Below are 27253 nucleotides of genomic sequence, written 5' to 3'. Positions count from 1 at the left end.
TCCCGTTAGGTAGAAGGTTGAAATTTGACAGGCTCATTCCTTACAGCTTACTTACAAAAGCTGGGTAGATTTCATTTCGAAATTCTATGCGTAATGGTCATAACTGGAAGCTATTTTTCTGCATATGCTGTAATGGAGTTGAGCTCGAAAGCCGTGGGGGGCGGAGTTTCGTGTGACATCATCAAGCCTCCCACGTAATCACGCGAACTGACTGTCAACGCACTACGTAGAAAACCAGGAAGAGCTCCAAAACGCGCTGAAGAAAAGATGCATTATATAATTGAGAAGGCAGCGAAACAATAAGAAGTGAACAAGTGACATATGCCCATATTCATGAGTGCTGCTACTTCGGAAACAAAGCACGGTGTAAATCTGAAGTTTAAATTAAGTTCATAGACACGCTGCCGCTGGCGTTTGTCATGCCCACGGGTAATGCGGGATACAAGTTTAATGAGAGGACGCAGGATATAAACGAGAGTTCTGATCACTTTGTAACTAAGTTAAAATTGCACGTGAACGGCTGTATTTATACAAAATCCGAGAGACTGTGTTTGTGGGGGATTGACAGTTAAGGCGGGTGGGGAAGTCACGTCATCATCTCCCCTCCCATTCACCTCATTTCGCTCTAAGCTGAGCTCCGCAGCTAACGCAGTGTTACGGAAGCAACTTTGTGACGCTGCTACCAAATACTCACAGAAAAATCCACAAGTTAATACACACGCTGTCTCTAGAGTTTCTCCACACTGAATCCTCCAGGCACTACTTACAAAAGGTTACATTGACAATCGCACAGCTGAGAAGCTTCGATTCATGTGCTCCATAACGCATTAAAAAAATAATGCATTTAATCACAGTTTCAGTTACAAGCAAAGGGGAACTTCTGTCAATGCATGATTTCCTGGTACACCGATTACATTGATCAGCGCTTCCCAAAACCTGAGTATATAAAGACGGCGTTGGAATGTTTCGGAATATATAATGTAAGCGCTGGAATATATAAAGTCAAAACTTAAACATATAAAGTCAGCGTCGGAATATATAAAGTCAGCGCTGGAATATATAAAGTCAAATCTTGAATATATAAAGTCAGCGTCGGAGTATATTGTCACGCTTGGGTCACAGATTTGCACAGAGACACAGGAGGTCGTAGAAAGAAAAAGGATTTTTATTGAAACACTGCAAACACATGAGCTTAAACGTGCTTCATGACAAGTCAGAAATGACAGTTCCGCTAGGAGCAGAGAGAGAGAGAGAAAAGCAAGCAAACAGTCAATTTTCAACTGACAGGCGCTGCACAAGGCTTATAAGTTAGCGGAGTATCGCGTGAGGTTTGAATTACGCGTTATAGCGCAAGTGAGAAAGTAAAGAGCAATGGAGGGTAGTCTGTGTTTCAGGGGTTGAGGTTTGCCCAGGGGCGTCTGTATCTTCTTGGAGTGCGATCAGCCCTCCAGCTCACACCCTCCCCCTCAGCTTTATTCACATTCCCGTGAATCAAGCGACTCTCTGTACCAGGTTCATTTAGTCGTGATAATACGTCTGCGTTGATGTGTTCAGAACCTGGTCGATGTTTTACTGTGAAACGGTAAGGTTGTAAGCCCAGAAACCATCTCATGAGGCGAGAGTTTGTATCTTTCTGTCGGTATAACCATTGAAGTGGAGCATGATCAGTTACCAAAGTGAAGTTTCGTCCCCACAAGTAATAGCGAAGCCCTCCAGCTCACAATATAAAGTAAGCGCTGGAATATATAAAGACAAAACTTCAATATATAAAGTCATCGCCGGAATATACAAAGTCAGTGCTGGAATATCCATCCATTTCCCAACCCGTTGAATCCGACCACAGGGTAACGGGGATCTGCTGGAGCCAATCCCAGCCAACACTGGGCGCAAGGCAGGAACCAATCCCGGGCAGAGCACATGCATCATTTTCTAAACATTAACCGAACAGTGTTTTTTTAATTTATTTTTCTGAATACGTTTTTGTTGAGTCGTTTCAATCAATATATTTTGACTTTGACTTTATATATTAAGGAATGAGTTTATATACTCCGATGTTGACTTTATATAATCAGGAATGACTTTATATATACCGACGCTGACTTTATATATTCAAGTTTTGACTTTATATATTTGGCAATGACTTTATATATTCAAGTTTTCACTTTATATATTCCAGCGCTGACTTTATATATACCGACGCTGACTTTATGTATTCAAGTTTTGACTTTATATATTCCGACAGTGACTTTATATATTTAAGTTTTGACTTTATATATTCTGACGCCGACTATATATATTCAGAAAATCACTGTATTTACCTGTTTTGCACCCCATAGTATATGTGTGTGTGTATATATGTACACATGTATGTATATGCCAGCAACACTCATGACAATGACAAAACAATTACGTTGTCAATCATGTTACGTTATTATTAAAATGTTTCCTTTTCTCTCGCTGCTGCGGGTATTTTGCTATACTAGCAGAATACCCGCGCTTCGCAGCGGAGAAGTAGTGTGTTAAAAAAGGTATGAAAAAGAAAAGGAAAAATTTTAAAAATAACGTAACATGGTTGTTAATGTAATTGTTTTGTCATTGATATGAGTGTTGTTCTCATATCTATCTATCTATATATATATATATATATCCGCTTGGCAGCAGAGAAGTAGTGTGTTAAAGAAGGAAAGAGAAAGAAAAGGAAACATTTTGAAAATAACGTAACATGATTGTCAATGTAATTGTTTTGTCACTGTTATGAGTGTCGCTGTGATATATATATATATAGCAAAATACCCACGCTTCGCAGCGATGTCATGTGTTAAAGAAGTTATGAAAAAGAAAAGGAAACATTTTAAAAACAATGTAACATGATTGTCAAAGTAATTGTTTTGTGTATTTGGTGGCAGCGTCACAAAGTTATTTTCGTCTAGCTGCATCAGAAAATGTACCACACGCCTGACACGCCTCCTTTTACTGTTTTCTCACAGCTTGGATTGCTGCTGTCATATATACACACACACACACACACACACACACACACACACACATACATACATACATACATACATACATACATACATACATATATATATATATATATATATATATATATATATATATATATATATATATATATATATATACATACATATATACACATACATATCTTCATATCTACATATCTATATACATATCTACATATACACACATATATATATATACATACATACATACCTATCTACATCATATATACACACACATACATACATACACACACACAAATTATATATATATATGTATGTATGTATGTGTGTGTGTGTGTGTGTGTGTGTGTGTGTGTATATATATATACACATACATATACTTGTGTGTATGTTTGTATGTGTCTATATGTGTGTGTATAGGTTTGGTCACTGAGTGCAAGGGAAAAATAATAAATTATAGTCTATAAGTTATTAAACAGTAAAACATTAACGTTTTAAGAAGTACAGGTACATTGAAATTACATTTTCTATGTGAACGCTCAAATTTGTGCCTCTGGTAATGTGCCTTACCGGCATTTAAAGAAAATTAGTTTTGTGTCCTCTGCAGTGTTAAGAGAGAAAGGCTTTGGTTTGGGATAAAAGGAAAAAAGGTGTAAAGAAAGGAAAGTTGCCTTTTTCTTTTATATAGTATAGAGAGATGTGTTCGCTGACGTTATGATCGCCTTTTGGGGACAGTCGCGGTGGATCTTGTGTAGACTGGTGAGACGTCCCCACCATTAATCGGCTGTGATGGCACTGTCAGTCCTCCACTCCTGTGCGTGTCTTCATAATCCGAGCTGAGGATCTCATAATCGTATACGTGCAAAAGAAAGTGTGAATCGCCTTAATATTATTTTGCCGTGGTGTAGAAAAGGGGTCCCGTGTTTGCACTTGTCTGGGCTATAGCGCAGGGGGAGGATGAAAAAAATTAAAAGTGTTCACTTTGACTTAAGGCAGAAGCGCAGTCAGCGCCTCAAAGGCCGGCACAGCTATGCACGCGCTGGCTGCTCGACTTTTGCTGGGCAGGAGACCCCAGTTTTGCAGACACGCTCATGATATCAAAAGTCTCAGCTCTTTGGAGGTCATTCATATATATATATAGCAAAATAGCCGCCCGCAGCGGAGAAGTAGTGTGTTAAAGAAGTAATGAAAAGAAAAGGAAACATTTTAATAATAACGTAACATGATTGACATTGTCATGAGTGTTGCTGTCATATATATGCCTGCCTAAATAAGTCACCCTCGCTTTGCTCTTACTTTTTACCGCTCATTTAATCATGGCTAGTGGCGGAAAAATTATAAAATGGAAGGAGGATGGCTTTACCAAAACAATTATTGATGGCGAATCGATTATTCATAAAGCTTGAATTGGTGATCTGTTTTTCTGTGTTAACCTCATATTTTTTCATACTTCTTCTCAAACTAAGGTGGTGCGAGGGTAAAATGAATCGGGATGCGCTGATCAATGTAATCGTGTACCAGGAAATCATGCATTGACAAAAGCTCCCTTTGCTTGTAATGCAAAGTGTGATTAAATGCATTATTTTTAACGTTATGGAGCACATGCATCGAAGCTTCTCAGCTGTGCTTGTGCTAAGAAAAGGAAAGATTTTAAAAATAACGTAACACGATTGTCAATGTGACCTTTTGCAAGTAGTGCCTGGAGGATTCAGTGTGTAGAAACTCTAGAGACAGCGTGTGTATTAACTTGTGGATTTTTCTGTGAGTATTTGGTGGCAGTCTGACGGTTGCTTCGAAGACGGCGTTAGCATGAGCTCAGCTCAGAGCGAAATAAGATGAATGGGAGGGGAGATGATGACGTGACTCCCCCACCCGCCTTAACTGTCAATCCCCCACAAACACAGTCTCTCGGAATTTGCATAAGCACACCCCTTCACCTACAATTTGAACTTAGTTACAAAGTGATCAAAACTCGCTTATATCCTGCGTCCTCTCATTAAACTTGTATCCCGCATTACCTGTGGGCATGTGAAACGCCAGCGGTAACCTATCTATGAACTTAATTTAAAGCTTAGGTTTACACCTTGCTTTCTTTCCGAGGTAGCAGCACTCATGAATATGGTAGTATATGTCACTCGCTCGCTTCTTTTTGTTTCGCTGCCTTCTCAATTATATAATGCATGTTTTCTTAAGCGCTTTTTGGAGGTCTTCCTGGTTTTCTACGCACTGCGTTGACAGTCAGTTCACGTGATTACGTGGGAGGCGTGATGATGTCACACGAAACTCCGCCCCCACGCCTTTCCAGCTCAACTCTATTACAGTTAATGGAGAAAAATACCTTCCAGTTATGACCATTAGGCGTAGAATTTCGAAATGAAACCTGCCCAACTTTTGTAAGTAAGCTGAAAGGAATGAGCCTGCCAAATTTCAGCCTTCTACCTACACGGGAAGTTGGAGAATTAGTGATGAGTGAGTGAATGAGTGAGTGAGTGAGTGAGTGAGTGAGGGCTTTGCCTTTTATTAGTATAGATATATAGAGATATATATATATATATAGATATGACAACAACACTCATATCAATGACAAAACAATTACATTAACAATCATGTTACGTTATTTTTAAAATGTTTCCTTTTCTTTTTCATAACTTCTTTTACACACTACTTCTCCGCTGCGAAGCGCGGGTATTCTGCTAGTAAGATATAAAACTGGTGGAATGTCCATTTGGTGAAGTGATGGATTGCTTTTGATAGCTATGCTTCTTTGATAAAGCCCATCTTTCCTGAAGTAGAACAGTTCTCACAAGATAAAAAGAATTCTTTCTTTCTTGGAGACAAACAGCAGTTTATTGTTGATACAAATTAGGGCTGGGCGATTTTGCCAAAAAAAAAATCTTCGATTTTTAAAGAAAAATTCGAGTTTCGAATGGCTGCAGACATCAGATATAGTGTCAAAAGTGCAACTTTATTGCTATGATTGTCCTCAAGAGTTAAAATGCGTAGAATCCCAAAACAAAAAGTAAATGAGGCTCTGTCATTCAACAATTTCAAGCTTTAACCCAGGTTTAAGCAAAAGTGCAACAGCTTCACAGTAGCTTAAATTTTCTGTTCAAGAAATCAGATAATTACAAATGTTGTAACATATAACATTACAATTAAAAAAAATAAACTCTTCTCAGTATAGTGTGAATATAAAAAATGAAACATGCCTGCGGCAGACATATAGCCTGCTCAAAGAATGAACAAATGTAAACTTTTATCTATAACAACAAAACACGTGCTTGTTAGATCTCTGAAACATTGTGCATGCTCATTCTAAACATTTTTTGCAAGAAAGATGAGCCTGTCCACAACCTCTGGCTTAAGGCAGGCCCGGTTGCAGGTAACTATTCCCCCACCCACACTAAATACCCTCTCTGAGGGGGCACTAGTGGCTGGAATAGAAAGATATTTTTTAGCCAGTAAGCTTAGCCTTGGAAAGTTGGGCTGATGCAGCTTCCACCATTCAAGAGGATCTGTGTCTGCCTCTATGTCTGGAATAAGGAAATACGTTGCAAGCTCAGTCTCAATTTTTGTTTTCTCAGATTGTGGGTGTGGCGTGGTGGATGGTGCACTGTTTTTAAAGAAGGCACCCAGAGTCATTTTCTTTTTTGGTGGGGTGTTCTCTTGAACAGCTGAGGGACCAGTTTCCTCTGTGGTAGAGTTGCAGAGAGCAGAGATCTCAGACACCGCTCTTTTTTTGACAACTTCCAGTTTGCTTACATTAATGTAGGTTGTACGGAACCTACTCTAAAAGTGTGGCCATGTCCAAAAGTTCCTCTTTCTCCAAATCACAGTATTTACTTTCGAGGTAACGCATGATGTTAGCTTTGATTGTTTTTGTTAGCTCCAAATCTTCCTCCTCTGGCAGGAGGAGACTTGTTTTAAACAAATGCAGCACTGGTTTGATGCATGACACACTGACATATGATTCCCCTGACAGTGCATCAGTGAAGTCCTGAAGAGGTTTTACTGCTTTGTTGGTGGCTTCTAATACTGCCAAATCTTGCCACGTGGGAATAAGATGACGCGTTTTCTTGTCCGCACCCAGGACACGAGTTATTGCCTTCTCTTGCTCAAGAAAGCGCTCAATCATCTTTTGACGAGACCCCCAACGTGTTGGGGATTCTGAGATCAAAAGATGCTGGGGAAGTCAAGCTCAGCCTGCACCTCTGTCATGTCTCGCCTTTTTTTCCAGCTGTAGGAGAAGGCTGATACAGCTTTTTTGCAGACCCCTATGGCCCGATCGATCCTTGGATCCTTCACACCATTCTCTGTAATAAATGTGAAAAGATATTTAGTATATTTTTTGTCACTCCAAGCTTAAACTATATATTTGATTATGTGAGTTTTCAAAATTGTTTTGTACTTTTATCACAATTTTAATAGCTGTAACACAGTTTAATACATAATGTATAATGAATGCAGATTAAGGAAAAGTCAGGTTTATTTATGTAACCCAGTCTATGTGTGTAAACCAGTTGAAATATATATCATGTTCTGGCTATTAAATTATAAGCAAACAGTACTTTACAATGTGCAAGTATGTGCACCTATTTATTCTTACACCAACTCTTACCTATAGCATTGTGGAGTCTGTGGCCAAAACACTTGAAGCTGGGCCAGTTGTTGTCCTTAAGGGCTTTTATGATGTTGGTGCCACTATCAGTTGTCATGCAGACGAGTCGTTCCTCCGAAAGTCCCCAGGAGCTGAGAGCGTCTTTTAAGCCATGGGCAATTATGTCACCAGTGTGGTTGTCGGGGAAATACGCTGTCTGAAGGCAGATGCTGCGCAGAGTCCAACTAGTGTTGATGTAGTGAACCGTCAGACTCAGATATGGCTGCATCGTCCGGCTGGACCACAGGTCCGTTGTGGCTGAGTAAAACTGCATCTCCTCCAGCTCACTGCGGATCTTTTCCTGAGTTGTATTGTACAGGTGAGGCAGCGCTACATCGGCGAAATACTTGCGACTGGGGACAACGCATTACTGCATCTAATACTTTCAGCATGTGATTAAAGCCTCGCTTTTCGACAGAATAACTTAGCAGCATGTCTGTGGCAATATAAAAAGTGATCGCCTCTGTAATCGCTTTCCATTGCGCTCCGTTCTTATCATAAGGTACACAGTTTGTAAAGCTCTCTGGAAGTGTAGTTTGCTTTTTAGCAGGTGTGCTAGAGGAGCCGTTTTAGCTACGGAGTCGGCTGCACTTCTCCCATTTTTCGGGATGTTTATTCCTCAGGTGCTGGAAAAGATTTGTTGTACTGCTGCTTCCAGTAGCAACAGCCTTGAAACATATTTTGCAGCAAGGCTTCTTCTGTGTTTCGTCTGCTGCATCAAAACCAAACCAGTTCCAAATTACCGAATTACCTGTGCCTTTCTTTGGAAGTAGTTCTCTGCTACACGCTGCCATGTTGTTTTGACTGTGTTAGGCGGGGCGGGGGCTGGCTCATATCGCGCTACGGTAACCAACAAGGACGAAACGCGGAAAAGTCCGAAAAAACTATTGTGGCAAAAAACTCGAGTTTGCAAAATAAAAATCGCTTTAAACTACAAAATCGATAAATCGATGAAATCGATTTTTTTCCCAGCCCTAATACAAATATAATTTCCCACTTCTCCAGTCTCATTGTTTTTGAGACATTATGTATGGTCATGGTTTCCTGACCTCACACTAGTGTCAAAACAGCTAATATTATGGAATAAATGATTCTTTCTCAGTTACAGTACATTTATGATGTGAGATATTCTTTGGTTAAGGTAAATAATTATTCTAATAATTTTGACAAATTGTAATTAAGTATATAAATCTTCATCTTTTGCAGCAGTGTTTTTTGTTTAATCATAATCTGAAGGATTGTAGAAGAATTGTTACTAGATTATAATGATGAAAGATTTTTTCAGTCTGGTCCAGGGTTACCAGACGTCTGGCAAAAGGAGGACATGTCTTCCTTTTCGGCATTGTGTCCTCCATCTGGCAGGCATTGCTTTAAAAGGTAAAAATGCCCGGCTTTCATCAATAACTGACTTGACCATGTTATTGGCTGAAATCACATGCTATCATCTCTATGTGTTACATAAATCATCTATACTTTATTTAAAACAAAACATGATTGCACGCTACTCGGCCTATTTCCAGCAATTGAGAGGCTATTGTAGTTATTCCCCATGCTGAAAGCATACTTTCAGAGCATAAATCAGCCACCAGTACTGATCAAGAATTGAACTTTTTTTCAGAAGTATATTTGAGTGAAATTTGTATTTCCCTGAAAATGAGAGAACGTCTGAAAAAAACTGCATGAAGATAGCTGAGATGAAGCATGCAAGACATGACAGAGACTCAGTCCATGTACCAAGGGTGCATTGATTATTCAGAAAAGTGGATGACACTCTTCGATGAATTTCAGTGCTTTTGTTGGATATTTTTAAACAAAGTGAAAGACAGTACATTCGATGATCTGTTGCCATGCGTACAGTAATCTGAGCTAAAAGGTTATTGTAGAAGATGTTCAGTCGTTTGATCATTACTGCAACCAGAAATCATTTGCAGGACAGAAAGATGACAAGTTTTTTTTCACCTTCATGAACAGTGGTGTTCATACTTTCAGAGTTGTGCAAATGAAGCCAGTTACTCAGAGCTGCTTAAAATCTGTGAACTTTTCTTTTAGATTCCTGGGCACAATGCCAACGTTGAAAGAGCATTTTCCTTGATCAACACACAGTGGACAAAAGAAAGAAATAGACTGTTAACTCTGTCAGAGGAATTCTTCTTATAAAGTACAATTTTAAGAATGTTTCTTGTCTGGAGATCAACACCTGTGTTGCCAGGAACAATGAACTGCTGCAAAAAGTCGTCTCGTCTGAAAAATATGAAACTGCATAGTTATACTATAACTTTTAATTTTGATGACTTGTTTTGTGACCTGTCAAATTAGTTATTTTTAAAGTTTTCATTGTAACACAATTCACATTGTGTTTCATAAATAGAATGGGACACATTCGACCTTTTGAGTCCTCCTTTGGGTTTGCAGGTATCTGGTAACCCTAAGTCTGGAAGAAACACTATGGCAAGTCAGCTATCTCAGCTGGACCTGTTTTTTAAAGTTCATTACACAATAAGTTAGTCTTTAGTATTGATACCGTTTGTTTATACTTCAGGCTTGAGAAATATAGGGCCCTGCTGGTAGCATTCCCATTCATATGGATGATGGATGGAAAGTATTTTGTTTTTTCAATAATGCAATATTTTAACTCTTTTTTCTTTTTTTCACAACTTTTTTCTTTTTATCAATACTGTTATTGTTTTACAGATCATAAAATACCTCAGACCTTTTCTGTCTTGATTGGAAACCGGGAGTGGATGAGAAGGAATGGCCTGGATGTTTCAAGTGACATTGATGAAGCCATGTCTGGTCATGAGAGAAAAGGACAGACTGCTATCTTAGTAGCTGTTGATGGTAAATTATTGTTTGTTCTTTCAGAAACAGCAGTTTAAATTAGTCCAGTTGTCTTTGGAGATAATTCAATGTTGCTGTTATTTTGAATTAGCCATCACAATGTACTTAGGTTTATATGTATTTAAAACAAGTTTTTAGTATATTATTAGTATATATTGTCGGAAGACAAGTAAGGCAGTAGTGGCATTGTTGCTTTCAATCTCTGTATGGCATATGCTGTCTTTTTAAGTTCAGATCTTTAAATAAATACCATTTTACTTAGTATAATCAAATTAAAGTCTACTTGGATGAATGTAATTTTTTTTAACCAATTTATGCCTAAGGAGTTTGTGCATGAAATTCACATATGCTGCGTAGAAAAATATAAGGAACAAGAATTTGAAGAGAAAAAAAATTATTACATTCCATTGTTGAGTTATGTGGCGTTCCAAAATTGGAACACTAGGCAAATCCACTTCTTACATTATACATAATGTATAAAATTACCTGACTGTCGTTCCAATAATGGAACATGAGGCAGTAATGGGTTAATACAGTATTTTAATTTCTTAGTATATTATTTTATACATTAATACAGTATATTCTTGTCAGGCTGTGAGAGGCATGAACTTAACAACTTGGTCTTAAGAGTCTCTTAAGCTAATTTTATGAGTATGTCAGTGTGTTTGTTAAACTAGTTATTCATTTTAATGAGAATTTATATTAAAACTTTGCAATTAAATAAAAGTATCCATCCTATTGTTTGCTCACTGTACACATCCAATTTCATTTATATTACCCAGTTAAAAATTAACTGCAACCTATTCTTTTGGTGTACATAAAACAGTTCCTAACTATGGCATCCAATGTGACAAGTACTAATGTTGTTAAGTATTATAACATACTGTATATGAGCATGATGTGCAAACCAGATTTAATTTGATTACTACATATACAGTATTTTTCTGTAAATTATCATAAACCCCAGATACTGCATATGAATAGAACTGCATTTTTTGATACACCCACTGTACAGGGTAAGTGAGGTCAACTACAGTATGTTTAAGAAATTGCATTTTAATTTTAATGTGGTTATTAAAAGAAAAAAATTAAAATAATAAGGTATAAAAGAACAATCCCTCATTTATTTGGAAAGCTTTTGCATTTTATGAATGTAGATGCCAATTTATTTTAGCTACAAAGTATATTTATCCCCCTCCTTGTTACTGTAATCTGCACTTTTTTCTTAGATCTAAGGTCAAATTTCCTTTTAGTTGATATTTCCTTGCATTCATTAAGAATCAGTCATGCTTTAAATGTTTGGCCCTGGTTTAAGTAACATGAGTGGGTTAATCATTTAAAATTATGTGATAAATCATTATTCCCTTATTATTCTCTTCTTTTTGCAGGTGTTCTAAGTGGAATGATTGCAATAGCGGATACTGTCAAGCCAGAATCTGCTCTCGCTGTATATACCTTGAACTCAATGGGTATTGATGTGGTTTTAATAACTGGTGACAACCGGAAGACTGCAAAAGCAATTGCTACACAGGTAAACAAAATGTTAAAATATTCTGTATATTTAGGTTCCAGCTTTTTTTATACAGTACTAGGGGGCTTACCCCCTGTTCACTTTGCTCGCCAACCCTCCCTTTCTGCACTACGCACCAGCCACTTCGCATTTCTGCTGCTCGCATTGTGAAGAGGGGGCTAAACGCACCCCAAGGAGACACTGTCACTCCTCTGAAACCCCCTCTTAAACAGTGATACAATGGGAAACAAATACAGGTTTTTATTTTAACCTCCTCTTGTGACGATACGTGTTCTGCTCCATGCTCCCATCACTGTTCGGGAGCCCTTGAACCCAACACCGTCGATAGTTATAACCGAGGTAAGCTAGACAGTGAAGCAACAACAAAGCAAGGGGATGATGTAAAAAGTGCATAAGTGCTTTTATTACAACAAAGTGTCCACAAAGTGCAGTGCTTTCAAAACTGTTGAATAAATAAATAATCCAATAAAAGAAAATGTGGAGGTTAAAAAAAATCAATAAATAGAAAAAACACATTCCTTGAAAACAACGGGGTTCAAATGACGCTGGAAGCAGTTTTCTAAAATCAATACAAGCCCGGTGTCTTCTTTTAACTGGTGACTCCCCTGCTTCTGCCTGTCTAACCTTCTTTCCACTACTGATCTGGTGGCGTCCCGAACCCTGGCTTCGGTTCCGCTCCCTCCAGACCGAGACTTGGCTTCCCTGATTACCAGGACGCACATGCCAGGGAATTTACTGCCCAAGCCTCCCGACTCCCGCAGCCTTCTCGGACTAACGCGGCCAGTCATCTTTCTTCCCGTCGCTTCCGCTCTTCATAAAATGCTCAGCGGGAGCAATCACTACCTACGGCCCTCGGGTGTCGGCCAGACACCCCACTAGGGCTCACTGTCCAGCTGCCTGCGAGCCTAACTCTCGCTCACTCGCCCACTCGCACCGTCTCTCTCTCTCTCTCTCTCTCCTGCACCGACTTGCTTGCTCGCTTCCTGTAACCTCTGTCCTTTCTTTCTCCCTTTCCATTTTGTTCTCCTCGTTACCTGACATGCACTTCTATATATTGAGGGGGGGCCATAGCAGCTGCAGCACAATAGCAATCCCAGGAACGATCACCGATGTGGGCAGTCCCACACCTGTGCACTAGGTGAGAAACGCCCACAAGGCAGATCGCCCCAAGATCATTCTACAGCCACCACGCCCCCTCACTAAGCCGCCGCGAACGCGGTGATTATTTAATTAAAACTGGCCACTGCTGACAGAGCTGTGGACCCGCTATACCACACCTCTTTGCTCGATCATCTGCTGGCTTGCTGCTGCTGCCATGCCGTGTAATCTGCATCTCACGCGGCGCTTCAAACATTTAAAAGCCTGTACAGCAGCTGTCTTTGTCATCTACTCTTTGTCTTTTATTTTTTGCCCCGGGTGTGGTTAAATCTCTTGGCACAAACTCTCGTCTCGTGGGACGTGAGTTCTTGATATTTTTTACTTTATAATTTCAAAAAGGAATAAGAATCTGAAAATCTAACAACATCACATTAAAGTTCGATAAATTCTGAAAAGAATGATACCAAACATATATATGCAGGTTTTAAACGAAACAAAAAATGTGACATAAAATCGTTGCCATTTTTGTCTTAGGATTTTATATAGAGAGTATATAACTTTCAAGGAATTATTTTTAATATGTATTAAAACTTGTAAATTATAGATATGTAAATTATCATCTTTATATACTGTTTTTAGCAGATGCCTTTACCAAAGATGTCCTACAGGCACAGATACATTACACCTGTTTCCACGTATATATTTTGACCAAGGTCACACAGTGTGATTAAATGACGACCTTGTGGTTTAGACTCCAGTGCCTTAATCACAGTGCCACCCTGCCTGCCTATGAAATAAGTTGCCAATGTTAAAAAACTGTACATTATTTCTAGCTTTTGCTGATGCTAGAGTGTCATATTGAGTTACTCTATAGATTTGATCTGTGATTGAGGGGAATACATAAAGAAAAAAACATTTAAGATTAGAATTTCAAATTGTAAAGTCTTGATATTTTTTTATTTTTACCATTTTTTATACATTGGAATCATTATAGCACATTTTGCACAAGTTGCTAACTAAAACATTTTTTCATTTGGTTGGATTTTTCATGATTTATATTTTTCCTCAAATGTGCATATACAACGTGGTCTTATTTAGATTTTACAATGCTATTAGTAGCAGTGTATCAAATGCCTACATTCTAAAACAAAAAATGCTTTTAAATACTAACAGTGTAAGTCCACTTTATCTTCTTTAGCTATTCTTTTTCATTCTTAACAGGAGACAAGACCAATTGGGCTGTGTTACTAACATAATTTACAGATTCTCTCAACTCCATCTATATATGAAATTGCTGAACGTCTTAAAATAATTCAGGGTCAGTTACATTGGAGAGGCCAGAACCATTCCTGGATGAGTTTATGTTCACTCATCACAAATACTTGCTAAAACCAGTCCAATTATAGAGCCATGGGTCACATTTCATTAGTGGACTGTTTTGAAATAAAAATATACAAGTCTTCAAGAAGTCAATAATTAAATGAATTCCATAATTATGAAATGTAATTAGTAAAAGAAACTAAGAATTTCTGTTATTGAATTTACTGACAAACAGAGCACATTTTCAATATGATTAGGGTCTATTGTCATTGTAAAGTGAAGTATTGCCATGAAACCAGATAGTGTAATGAAGGACATTCATGCTCTAATTTTTAATACTGTACGTCATTTCTACCTCTTCTATTAAGTCAGTCAGTCAGTGTCCAACCCTCTATATCCTAACACAGGGTCTGGAGTCAATCCCAGCGAACACAGGGCACAAGGCAGGAACAAACCCAGGCATGGCGCCACCCCACCGCAGGGCACACACACCAAGCACACACTAGGGACAATTTAGGATCGCCAATGCACCTAACCTGCATGTGTTTGGACAAAGGGAAGAAATGGGAGTACCCAGAGGAAACCCACGCAAACACGGGGAGAACATGCCAAACTCCACGCAGGGAGGGCCCGGGAAGCAAACCCAGGTCACCTTAGACCTACTACTGGTCTTAGAGCTACCACTGCGCCACCGTGCCACCTCTTCTATTAAGTGCTACCTTCAAATTACAGATAAAAAAGCAGTATGACAGGTTGCCTGGCTGCTGAGAGGGTACCTAGACGAAAAGGAACATTAGGTTGAAATGGTAGGCCCTGGGCCTGTTTGAGTCTACATTTCAAAAGACTAGCTCCCACTGATAAGTAGCCACTTGGGATGATGATTAAAGAAGGACAGTAAAACATCATCAAGATGTGATCAGTGGTTTCTTGCTAACTAGCTACCAACTAGGTTTAAATCTTACAACCTAGTAAATTAAGGTCATGTTACATTTTTCAGTCATACACTTTGTTTACATAATCTTAGTGAGTCTGAGGAAGATTCAGTGTGCTCCTGTAAACCCCAATCGTGTCGTCTTACATACACAGCAACTCAGTCCCACTAATCTGCAACTCGCCCTGACGAATTCAAAAAGTTTTGACTTTGTGTTAAGTTGTAGGCTTAGGCTCTGTGTACATGTACAAATGAGCAACCACTAGAAAGTAGCAGTGACAAGGAATTAGAATTGCAGGTGTTTTGGACCTTGCAAACAAAAGGGTTTCATCTGTCAGATGTGTTTTATGCATCATTTCAGAATGGGAAAAAGGGCTGAGATTCTGGCTGATGTCAACATTAGTATAAACTCTTCGTACAGCACATTATTGGCTGTCAGAAAAAGTGGGAAACTTGTAGTACTTTGGAGTGTGAAATTCTGCTGGAAAGTTGTCAGATGGTTGCATAATTTGATATGCCCTAAGATTTCTAGTCATGTAAATGAATTTGAAGAGATCGGCAGCTGTAGTTGTAAAGGTTGACATCCCCTCCACTTAGAAGTGGTGCAATGTGACATTGGCTTTTGTGGTAGTAGGTTTTCATTGCAGGTGACTTTGAGGTGGAAGCTACTTCAAGAAATATAATTAAGGACAGATTCCATCATAGGTTTAATTACCTAATCTTGCAATTTAACAAATATGAAAAGGTAAGTTTTGGTATTCTTAAAACTTTGATGTTTATTTATTTGTTAGATCCTCAGAGTATATGCCCATCAAGAAAGTTAAAAAGATAAGTAATTTGATTTTGAATGACAATTGGGTGCAGATCTGCGTTTGTACTTGTTACAAGTAAACAAATGAACAGCTGTTTATAATCCTAATTAGCTGTCCAATATAACTAAATTTCTCAACAGATACAGTGAATCATGAATTAAGTGATTAAAGGCAGAGTTGATTTTATACATTGTGTAGTGTCCCAGATGACTGGGGACCCTACCCAGCCGGGATGCCGGGATGGTCCCTGACATGGACGATACCTTCCCTGGGCCACGAGAGGGCAGTCGCCCAGGTCTGCTTGGGGGCCACGGTAATGGAGCTGGGACGCTCACCCCTACGGGAGGACGTGGCCACCGCCAGGGGGCTCCCAGACGGTTAAGGAATCATGGATGGCAGCATGTGGTGTTATGGGTCCACAGCTCGTTGAGTAAAGGCCATTTTAAATAAATAATCAACGCACCCGAGGCGGCTTGGTGAGGGGGGCGTTGTTGTAGCAAGCCGCGTGTCAGTTGGCGATGTGGGCGTTTCTCACCGAGTGCACAGGTGAGGAACTGCCCACATCCGTGATTGCTTCCGTGGCTAATGCTGCAGCTGTGATGGCCCCTCACGTTATAAAAAAAGAAGCGCAAGTCGGTTTTGGGAAGATCGAAAGAAAAGAACGAAAGGAAAGAGGACCGAGGTTACTGGGAGCGATCGATGGAGCAGGTCAGTGAGAGAGAGAGCCGCAAAGGGCGAGCGAGCGAACGAGCGCTCACGGGCAGCTGCAAGGGCCTGGGGTGTTGGGCCTGCACCTAGGCGGTTGAGTTGGATGTCGCTCCCGCTGAGCAATCAGGTAGCGGGAGTGACCAAGGGAAGGCGACTGACCGCAGAGAGGCCATGGAAAGGCAGCGGAAGTCGGGAGACTTGGTGCTGGAATCCCCAACGTGGGCGACCTGGTCGTTGTGGGAAACCAAGTTCTCCGAGACTGGGATGAGTGCCAACTGAAGCCAGGGATCAGGAGGTCTCCAGTCTCGTGTGAGTGTTACAGGAGGGCAGCTGCAGAGAGCGTCTCGCCTGCTGCAAAGCCCAATTGGGAGAAGCAGGTGAGACGCTAACATAGAAGAGCACCGGATTTGTTGGTTTTTTAAAGGCTGCTTCCTAAAGAAGATTTTACCTCTGGTTTTAAAGGATTATGTTTTTTTTTTCTAGTGTTTTAACCTCCACTTTCACTTCTGTTTTTATGGATTATTTATTTATTTAATGAAGAACTTTAAAGTACTGCACTATTTATTTGAACACCTGTTTTGTTGACTTTTTAAATAAAAGCACTGTTTCACTTTTAACCATTCCCTTGCTCAGATGCTCAATTATTGTCTTCATTGACTAGCTCACTCGGTTTCATTATCGACGTTGTTGGGTTCAAGTGCTCCTGTATAGCAATGGGAGTGTGGAGCCAGAACCCACATCGTCACACAGCACTTCCGCCACACCAGGAAGTGCTGCCGGAAGCAATCCCAGGGGCACCCGAAGTGCTTCCAGGTGCTCTTCTGACACTTCCACCATACCAGGAAATGTCGTCAGGTGGAGCACCTGGGGCTCATCCAGGTCATTATAAAAGGGACCGCCTCCCTCCAGTAGAGGAGCCAGAGTTGGGAGGAAGGAGACGAAGTTTGTGAGGAGGGGAGAGGAAGTCAAGAGAGAAAGAAAAATAAAAAGAGAAAGAGAGAAAGGAAGAGAGAGTTGGTTGATGAAGGCAATGTGGTGATGTAAGGAAAAATAAAGAACGGTGTTTTGGACATTCTGCTGTCTGTCTGTCTGTGTCCGGGGGTATGCTTTCCACAGTGCTAAGTGTGAAGGATGGCAATGAATGGGTTGGATACCAGAACTTGGACACCTTCAGAGGCTACTCAATGGAAAATGTATGGTTAGGGTTAATGAAGTACAGTGGACCCTTGACTTACGAACTCGATTCGTTCGCGAGGGCTGGTTGTAACTCAAGTTGGTTGTAAGTCAAGACTATTTTTCCCATAAGAAATAATGGAAATACCCATAATGCGCTCTGAACCTCCCACAGCAACACTTACTTAACCTTTTCATAATAAAAAAGGGTTGTATAATGCACATAATTTACCAAAACAGCAATAATTTTTCTAATGTACTAACCAAAAAGTTATAAAAAGTGCCTAGCCTACCAGAAACAACAATTTCATACTGTACTCACCATTTAATTTGACATCTGCAGGATGGGAGGAGGAGGAGAATGAAACGGAAGGTGGTTATTGTTTAGAAGGAGCCTCCTTATGCAAATCTTTTCTTTGTAAAATTGTCAAGATAGTGGATTTCGACATGTTGTACATATTAACGAGATCGGTCATTAACACCACTCTCATATTTTCGCACAATTTCCTTCTTCATTTCGATTGTGAACGCTGTTTCTCAAGTTAATAATGACAGTAGTCAAACACTCAGCTCAAAGCTGGCCGTGTTGTGAACTGCTGTAATAATACACTCCAAAGCAAGCTGGTGCTGACTCAGCTTGATGACATCATCATGTGCCGTGGCAGCCCGCTAGCTAGCATCCCTTAACAATCGCTTTCTTTACCTTCGTTACCTTCTCTTCCTTCCTTAGCAATTATGCGTTTTGCTTGCCATGGTCTTAGTAAATTATATATATAGATAAACCACTGCACTGACCGAAATTACGTCCACAAACACATGTATCTGGGCTCTGACTGACGCTTACGAACGCTCTCGGCTGTTCGTTTACAATCGCACAAGCGGATACACGTGACCGCATTCGGGTCGTAATGAAAGATGTTGGTCGTAAATCAAAATAAAAATTTTGGTTGTAAATCAAGTTGTTCACATGTCAGGCCGATTGTATGTCAAGTGTCGACTGTATAAAGGAGATCAAAAACATATTTTGGTTTTTTTTTCTTAGTGTAGTAAAGCTCATGTTAGTTTATATCATTTATCAATCTTAAAGCAATTTGTTTTTTCGGCAAATTAAAATAGTTATAACACATAAAATTAAATAAAAAGAATAATCTTGATTCACATTGAAATAACTATATTGTTTCATTAGTTAAAAATGGTTACTGCATTTACAGTATACTTAAATAAAAAATAACCCAAAGGAAAAAATGATGGCCTTGTTTCACATGTTATTAAAGCTATTTTTAATTAAGTATTCTAATTAAATGCAATGATATATATCCATACAATAATCTATCCATCCATCCATTTTCAAACCCGCTGAATCCGAATACAGGATCACGGGGGTCTGCTGGAGCCAATCCCAGCCAACACAGGGCACAAGGCAGGAACCAATCCAGGGCAGGGTGCCAACCCACCGCAGGACACACACAAACACACCCACACACCAAGCACACACTAGGGCCAATTTAGAATCGCCAATCCACCTAACCTGCATGTCTGTGGATACTCAAATATTAAACCTTTGTTCGAAGTTTTGAGCGTTCTTTATTTTTTTTATTACAGACTTTCACATTAATCAGTTCCTGGTAGTAGCATTTGCTGTTTATTTTTTCCTTTTCCATATACTAATGGACATTTTGAACATATACTGTATAATATTTTTTACAAAATAAAGCATACACTTGAAAGGCAGGCGGCCGTTAGCATCATTTTAGCAGTAAGTGTGGGTTGCACGACTGCGCCTGATTTGTGTTTATTTGTTTATTTTATTTATTTCTTTTGGCTATATCTGACATTTCCAGGATCTTCGTTGTCTAAAAGCATCAAATTGTTGAGGTTCTGTCTCTAACAGCATGTCACAAACACAAGCCAGCTATGCGCAGATATAGAACACCAGAAATACACATAGAACATTTCAAAATATTAGTTGTATCCACTGATTTATTTCAATTTGAGTTTTGCCATACATTATATCATATATTGTTCATCCTAACATTAGCTATTTTGAGAGTCACTAGGCAGGGGATGATAAATGCTGAAGACCACAGCTGAAAATTCTACCCCGGTAACATGGTATTTATACATGATCACTGCTTAATGGCAGTTTCAGGCCCACAACTGGTAGTTTCTAAGCGCCTGGAATAATATTTTATCTAACCATCCATTCACCCATACATCAGTTCCTGTACGAGAGCAGTTTTGTTTAATTTTAGAGTTGAGGGAAGCCAGAGCCTATCCCAGCTGTACTGGGTGCAAGGTAGGGATCATCTCTAGACAGGACCTTGTGATTGTGATGAGTTCCAAGTAGCTATATGTGTCTTTATCTTTAGGGAGGAATGTGAGTTTGATCTTGTCCTTGTTCCCTGCGGGACTATCAACTAATAAACTAATAACAGGACAAACTTACCTGTTACAGTGTTTAATATTTTAATCTATTTAATCTATGTCTTGCTTTGAACAGGTGGGAATTAAGAAAGTGTTTGCTGAAGTGCTTCCATCCCACAAAGTTGCCAAAGTAGAAGAACTACAGGAAGAAGGGAAGAAAGTGGCAATGGTGGGTGATGGAGTAAACGATTCTCCAGCTCTGGCCCGTGCAGATGTTGGCATTGCAATTGGGACAGGCACAGACGTGGCCATTGAAGCAGCAGATGTAGTGCTAATTAGGGTAATGAAAACTATCTTGGCTAACCAAAGCAGTACTTTACAAATATATTATTTAATTAGAACAGTTATTCAGATAATTATTTTTCATTTTACATTATTTATTGTATTTTTGTCCCATGATCTTAAGAAAACAAAATGTTTTACTTAAAAACATTTCAGTACAATTTTTGTACATATTTTCCACTTTTTGTGTGATATTTATAATTCATTATAAGTCCGACGCTAAACACATTGAAGGATATTCATTCAAATATCCATATATGACTTGCGAGAAAATGTTTGTGAACCCTTTGGAATTACATGGGTTTTTGTATTAATTACTTATAAAAATGTAGTTTGATCTTTTACAATAAACAAATGAGTACAATCAACTTAAACTAGTAACACACACAGTTATACTTATCATCAATACTGCTCTATAACATTTTCTGTCTTTGTTTTTTAAATTTGCTACTAATAATCTGAATGCAATACAACTTAAGCTTAATAAAACATGAATATTTCCTTCAATTATGTTCATATTACTAACTTCACTGGTAAAACAGTTAATTGTTTTTGCTGTTTACTTACTAGTCTTATTTCTTTTATGCTTTCCTCACTTCCCTGTTTTCTTGACATCCATGAGTTGCCTTTTAACAGTTGCTCTCTTTTATCCACAGGCCTTGAAGTTAATGTTTTTCCATTTTCCTACTGATGCTAGAGAGCTGCCTTTTCTTCAGTTATCTTTTTTTTATTGTTTTACTTATGTCATACTGCTTTTATTTTTAGTTCAAACATACTCTGCATTTGATGAAGTATTCTTTTATTACTTTTGGCTAAAGACTGTGCCTTTTACACTGCTTATTTATAAAAAATAAAGTGATGTAAGGGATGTTGTAGTATATGTTCATTTTCTCAGTATGACTGAAATTACTTGCCTTTACCACATTCATTGCAAATTAATAATTAAATAACTACTTTCATCACAGTGTGTAGTTCCATATGTAAAGTCTATGAATTAAATTATTTGAAACATGTTTAATAAAATATAACATTGTGGAATACCAAAGCATAACCAAGCGCTGCGGGAACAAGGAAAGAAGTAGTATATTTATATATATATGTCTAACAGTATGTTTTCCATTTAGAGTATCTTTGGGAATAAAAAGAACAGAGAAAAGTTGGTGTTTATAAGTCCATGTAAGATAACTAAATTGCTTCAGCGTTTCAAATACATCTTGTGTTTTATTTTGTCTTTTGTTTGTGCTTCTTCCAGAATGACTTATTAGATGTTGTGGCTAGCATAAACTTGTCCAAGAAAACAGTCCGAAGAATAAGAATAAATTTTATATTTGCTCTTTTTTACAACCTGCTGGGAATACCAATAGCTGCAGGTAGGAAACTATGTGTCTTTAAATTGTTATTACGCATACTTTTCAGAAAATCTTTTATGTCTACTTTCTGCCAAAAATAGTTCACAATGCAAATGTGATAGTAAAACTTTCTTCACAATGAAAATGTAAGTGTTTCCGATGGGAGTGTTAGCTCCTTGGAAATATGCTCTTTTATATTGCGGCGTTTTAATAAACCTATATTTAAATAATTATAAATAATAACTGCGATATCCCTCTTTTCAGCGATAGGCGGCGACAAAGTCACAGAAAAGGCAGAATATAAGCTTCTTTAGTGTGGCTCACGTTGCTGTACAGACAGGAGAAACAGGCCAGTTTCATTTCACCGAGGATTTCTTTGGGGACTCGATCGTGTAGAAACTGCTCTTTTTTGTCACAATGGAGGTGAATTTTGGACCAATTTCTTTCGTCCACACAGTTTCTCAAAGTTGGCAAGGCTCCAGCTTCTTTTATATTGTTGTCTACACGATCAGGTTCCCATTACAATTCCAAACAAGGCAAACAATTTCGTGCTGAACATCAAACAGTAGGTTCAAATGACACTTAGTCCTTTTTAGGGCTTACAACACAGCCTTCCAGCTGTCCCTGTCTGTCTTTATGCTTTGCTTGGCCCAGCAATTCTAAATGCTGACACTCTATGCTAAATCTGGCTCAGCTCTTCATGGCATGTTACACAGAAAAAGAATGAAAAATACATATAAAAAGATCTAAAACAGATACAGTGACACAATTCTTAATATTATAACAAACTTATTATAACAAACCACCCTTTGTCACTGGATCTGTAACAAAATAATCCCTGGGGATCTTATTCACAAAGCAAAAGGTACTCAGCCCCCCTTCACAATGTAAACAGCTCCTCAAAAATGCTTGTAAAGACGTGGGGTGTAGTGCTGATCTAGCTCCTGCTTCACTCGTCTAATACGCAAATGTAAGTAAATATTTGTAATGGTGAAAATGATAATAATAATAATTAACAGTACAATTGGATGAACACGTACATTTTAAAATAGTGTTACTAGATGGTGACCACTTAGTGAAAAAGTCCCACCAGTGATATGTAGATATCTCTTCAATTTTTTCTGCAGAGGTAATTACTTTCGTTTCATCAGTTTTCAATCTTACTAATAGGTCCCTTGCTTTTTGTAATTTTACATTAAAAGGATGTTCATATTGTTTAGCATGCTCTATAATCGCTTTATATTTAGGTAGTTCTATCTTATAGGCAAATTGTAAATGCAGGAATGGGTTAGCTTCTGCTTCCCAATGTATATCCTCCCATGTAGTTAACATGTAGGTTCTTTCATAATAGTCATCTCGTATAGTACTAACATTGGTGCGACAGGATACCCCTGGGCCCTTATAGTGGGTACCATCACTCCAAGTGATGTTATTTATTGTCACTGCACATGCAGAAGTGGTATCAGTTTGAAACACTTCAGTGGAATTTACTGCTATTTGGTGCCAATAACAGTCTCCAGCTAAAGGATGCAAACAGGGGTGTGGCAATGTACCCACCTTTTGACATACGAACCCTTCTTGCCAGCTATAACAAAAGGCAGGTTCAATAGTGTTATTATTCAGATCTATCCATTGTCTATCTACTATGGGTGCCCACCATGTTCCTCCTAGTAAAACAGGTAAGACATGAAACGGACATTGTCCTCTTCAGCTGTGGTTGCTACCTGAAATACAGCTTGGCATATTGAGTCCTCACACAAGAAGGACTTTGGCTGCAACCACCAGTCTAATGGCAATTTTAATTCTTTTCTCCAATGTTGGGGGTCTTTGAATCCTCAATCTGTCTTAAAATTTAAATACTGCTGTATAGCAATAATCTGTTTTAAATAGCAAGCTGATTCTTCATCTATGGCCCATTGGCTTTGCAAACCAGTCCATAAGGACTCATTTAACTACCCATGGTGAGTCTTCCATAAAAGCAACTCTTGTATATGCCTGTCTGCCAACTCTGGCCCCCAATGAGCCAAAGTTTGCAAACTATTGGCTTGTTTCACACCAATAGATGATATTTTGTTATATATTGCTGCTATATCAGCAGTATTAAAAGACCCTAAACCTAAACCACCTACTCCTAAACCAGTTCCTATAGCTCCCCACATGTCTCGCTTTGGCCTTCGTTTTATTTCTACCTTATGAAGAGGCCATAAGGATTGTATGATTCTACAATTATATGTTGCACCTGTACTGCGGGGTACTATATGTTCCCCTCTTGGAAACTCGTGACGTTTTATATCAAACCCACTGATATTAATGTTGAGTGCTACAGCAATTATTTTATGTGCTATCCTAGCTTTTTTACAACCTTTCATTTGTCTAAGTAATGTTGCATCAAATGGATAACCATTCCCTCTCCTAGTCTTATGAATCTCCCATAACATTACTGGTACTTTTACATTTGTTGTTGCTTCCTGTTTAAACACATATAATATTACTTCATTCTCGGGTGTTGATATTGCAGTCAGCTGTTGCCCCCCTTCAATTGTCCAACATGATAGTCCATTAGAAATAGGTTTACATTTCCTCATAGCCAACCAGACAGATGCATTATTATGCACAGTCACAGTTATTGCAGTGTCTTCAGAAGTCATCACAGGTAAAGGTAACAGGTCAGGATATGGCAGGTTCAGTTCTTGGTAAGTGTGAAGTTCAAGGTCACATACTTTTCAGTTCCTGGCGTATCAGCAGCCCAAAAGACTTTATTATAGGGGGTGCATCGACTCTATCCGGTCCATAAACCATCTGTCCCGATTATTCCACACGTGAGGATAATCTGTTTAAAGGAAAGCAGAGGGGCGACTGAGAGCCCGTTAAAAGAACCATTCTAGTGTCTCCTGGTCCTGCAGCTATTATTTCTCCTGCCCTAGGCTTTTGCCCTGGAGTTAAAACCCATACCTTCCCACCAATTTCTCCTTTAACTGTTCAATACTGACTAAAACAGGTATGACTTTTTCTATGTGCAATTTACATATGGCCTGTCCTTCAGCTATGTGTATGTCTTTACTGCCTTGATTTTCCAATACTAAATACCATTCATTTAAACAGATATCTAATGTCTCTGTTAAGCATGCATCTGTTACAAGCATTTCAACATTTATTCTAACCTCCCATTCCTTTGGCCACTGACCTGTTATTCCCAAGCTGAGTCTTTCTGAGGAGTTTAACTTAATTGTAAGTGATTTAGGTGCCCTAACCAATAACCCTGTGGGAGTTAATTCATTGTTTGCCAGTGGACTAATTGTTGTCAGGCGGAGGGCACACACAGGTGGCTCTCCTCCGACATTTTGATGTCTCATAAAAGGTGTGGACCCAGCCAACGGACGATTATTGAGATTAAATAAGGCTTGCTTTAAAACTTTAGTCCAGCCTTTAAGATAAATGTGCCAAGTTAGTTTTTTAACTTGTTCTTTCAAAAGGCCATTCATTCTCTCAATAAGTCCTGCAGCCTGTGGGTGATAAGGGATATGCAGAGTCCACTGAATGCCAGCTCCTTGAGCCCACTCTTGTACATCTCTCCCAGCAAAGTGGCTTCCTTGATCACTTTGGATTTCTTCAGGCACTCCATATGCTTGAATTAAATGGCTCAGTCCATTAAGTGTAGCTTTCTGGTCAGCTCTTGTTGATGGATAAGCTTGTAACAGTCCAGAATAAGTATCTACTGCAGTTAAAGCATATAATAGTTTATTTTCTCGTGGCAGTGGCCCAATGTAATCCACCTGCCAAATTTGTCCTGGTCCCATTCCTCTCTTCAGTTTACCAGTTGCCTTCTTCTGTAGGGGCCATTGTTTTACTTCTGTACATGTGGAGCAATTATTCACTATTTGTTTAACAATATCAGTAGTGACTGGTATACATCGCTGATGACACCATTGATATGTTTTTCTGCTCCCATGTGTCCTGAAGTTTCATGAGCCCACCTTGCTAATGATGTTAAGGAAGGCTCGATTACATTTACTTCAGCATATTTGAACAGGTCATCATTTTCTGTATAGGCTTATTCCAGGTTGATTTCTCGAGCAGCAGCTATTATATCGGTTTGTTGGTTATAAATTCTCTCAAGGGATATCAGTGGGACATGGGCATCTACGTGACCAATGAGAGTCTCCCCTCTCGTGCCCATTGTCCAAAGCTGCTCCCACAGTTCTGTGCCACCCCAGAGTTCTCTCCCATGAATAGTCCAAGCAGCCCTTCTCCACATTGTGATCCACACTGTTAGTCCTTGAAAAACTGCCCAGCTATCAGTATAAACAACAATAGGGAAGCTTTGATTTTCTGTTAATGCCATAGTAACAGCAATAAGTTCAGCCCATTGGCTTCATTTACATTCCCCCTGTTGCTGTAGGATGGTCTCAGTGTGAGGTTGATAAGCCACTGCTCTCCAAAGCCTTTTTCCTCCTTCCACAGTCGCTGGCCCGTCTGTGAACCAGCTGTTCTCCTGTTGCGCTGGTGTCAAATGATCGTATGCTGGTGCTTCTTTAAAGGGTGACTCCACAACAGGCAGAACAGGTGGTATGTCCTCTGGATCCTCATAAATCACAGCTCCGGCCATGGCCCCTTGTAAGGCACTCGTGTCTTTGCCTTCAAAGTGTGCTCTTGCTTGCAAATACCATTTCCACTTGCATAAAGTTTGATTTTGGGCAGCGCCTGCTCTCGCTCCCAGGCCATTATCTCTAACCCACCCAGCAATGGGCAAGTTAGTGCATAGCTTTACCGGAGCAGGACCTGTCTGTCTCTCAGTGTGCAAAAGAGCCCAGTATGCTGTAAGAAGCTGCTTTTCAAGTGGTGTATATTTAGTCTATGATCCTGTCAGCTGTCGCCTCCAAAAGCCAATGGGGATCCGTTTGCACCCATTCTTCTGCCATAAGCTCCATGTAGCAATATTGTTCTGTTCTGTGGCTTCCAGTTCAAAAGGCAAATTAGCTTTTAAAGGTCCCAGTCCTTGGTGTTGGACTAAAGCTTCTTTAGTTGCCTCAAAAGCAACTTGTGGTTTTTATGTCCATTCAAACCGTGCCTTTTTCTTGACAACATCATGTATAGGTCTTAAAATCAGTCCCAAATGTGGCAAAAAAATGTTCTCCAAAAGCCCATT

The 27253-nt window shown here is 39.2% G+C and overlaps 1 protein-coding gene across 3 annotated transcripts in view; it reads left to right on the top strand.

Moving 5' to 3' along the window:
- Window positions 1–27253, top strand: part of atp7b (ATPase copper transporting beta) — a 146849-nt gene that overhangs the window by 98906 nt on the left and 20690 nt on the right. For all 3 annotated transcript variants that reach the window (XM_039745225.1, XM_039745226.1, XM_039745224.1), the window contains 4 exons: window positions 10333–10479; window positions 11868–12010; window positions 20553–20756; window positions 22011–22128. In XM_039745225.1, coding sequence (XP_039601159.1) covers window positions 10333–10479; window positions 11868–12010; window positions 20553–20756; window positions 22011–22128 — 612 coding nt within the window. The remainder of the gene's footprint in view (window positions 1–10332; window positions 10480–11867; window positions 12011–20552; window positions 20757–22010; window positions 22129–27253) is intronic.

The sequence above is a fragment of the Polypterus senegalus genome, chromosome 2 (genome assembly GCF_016835505.1).
Source record: "Polypterus senegalus isolate Bchr_013 chromosome 2, ASM1683550v1, whole genome shotgun sequence".
Taxonomy (NCBI): Eukaryota; Metazoa; Chordata; class Cladistia; order Polypteriformes; family Polypteridae; genus Polypterus; species Polypterus senegalus.
This window is presented reverse-complemented; position numbering and strand designations above follow the sequence as displayed.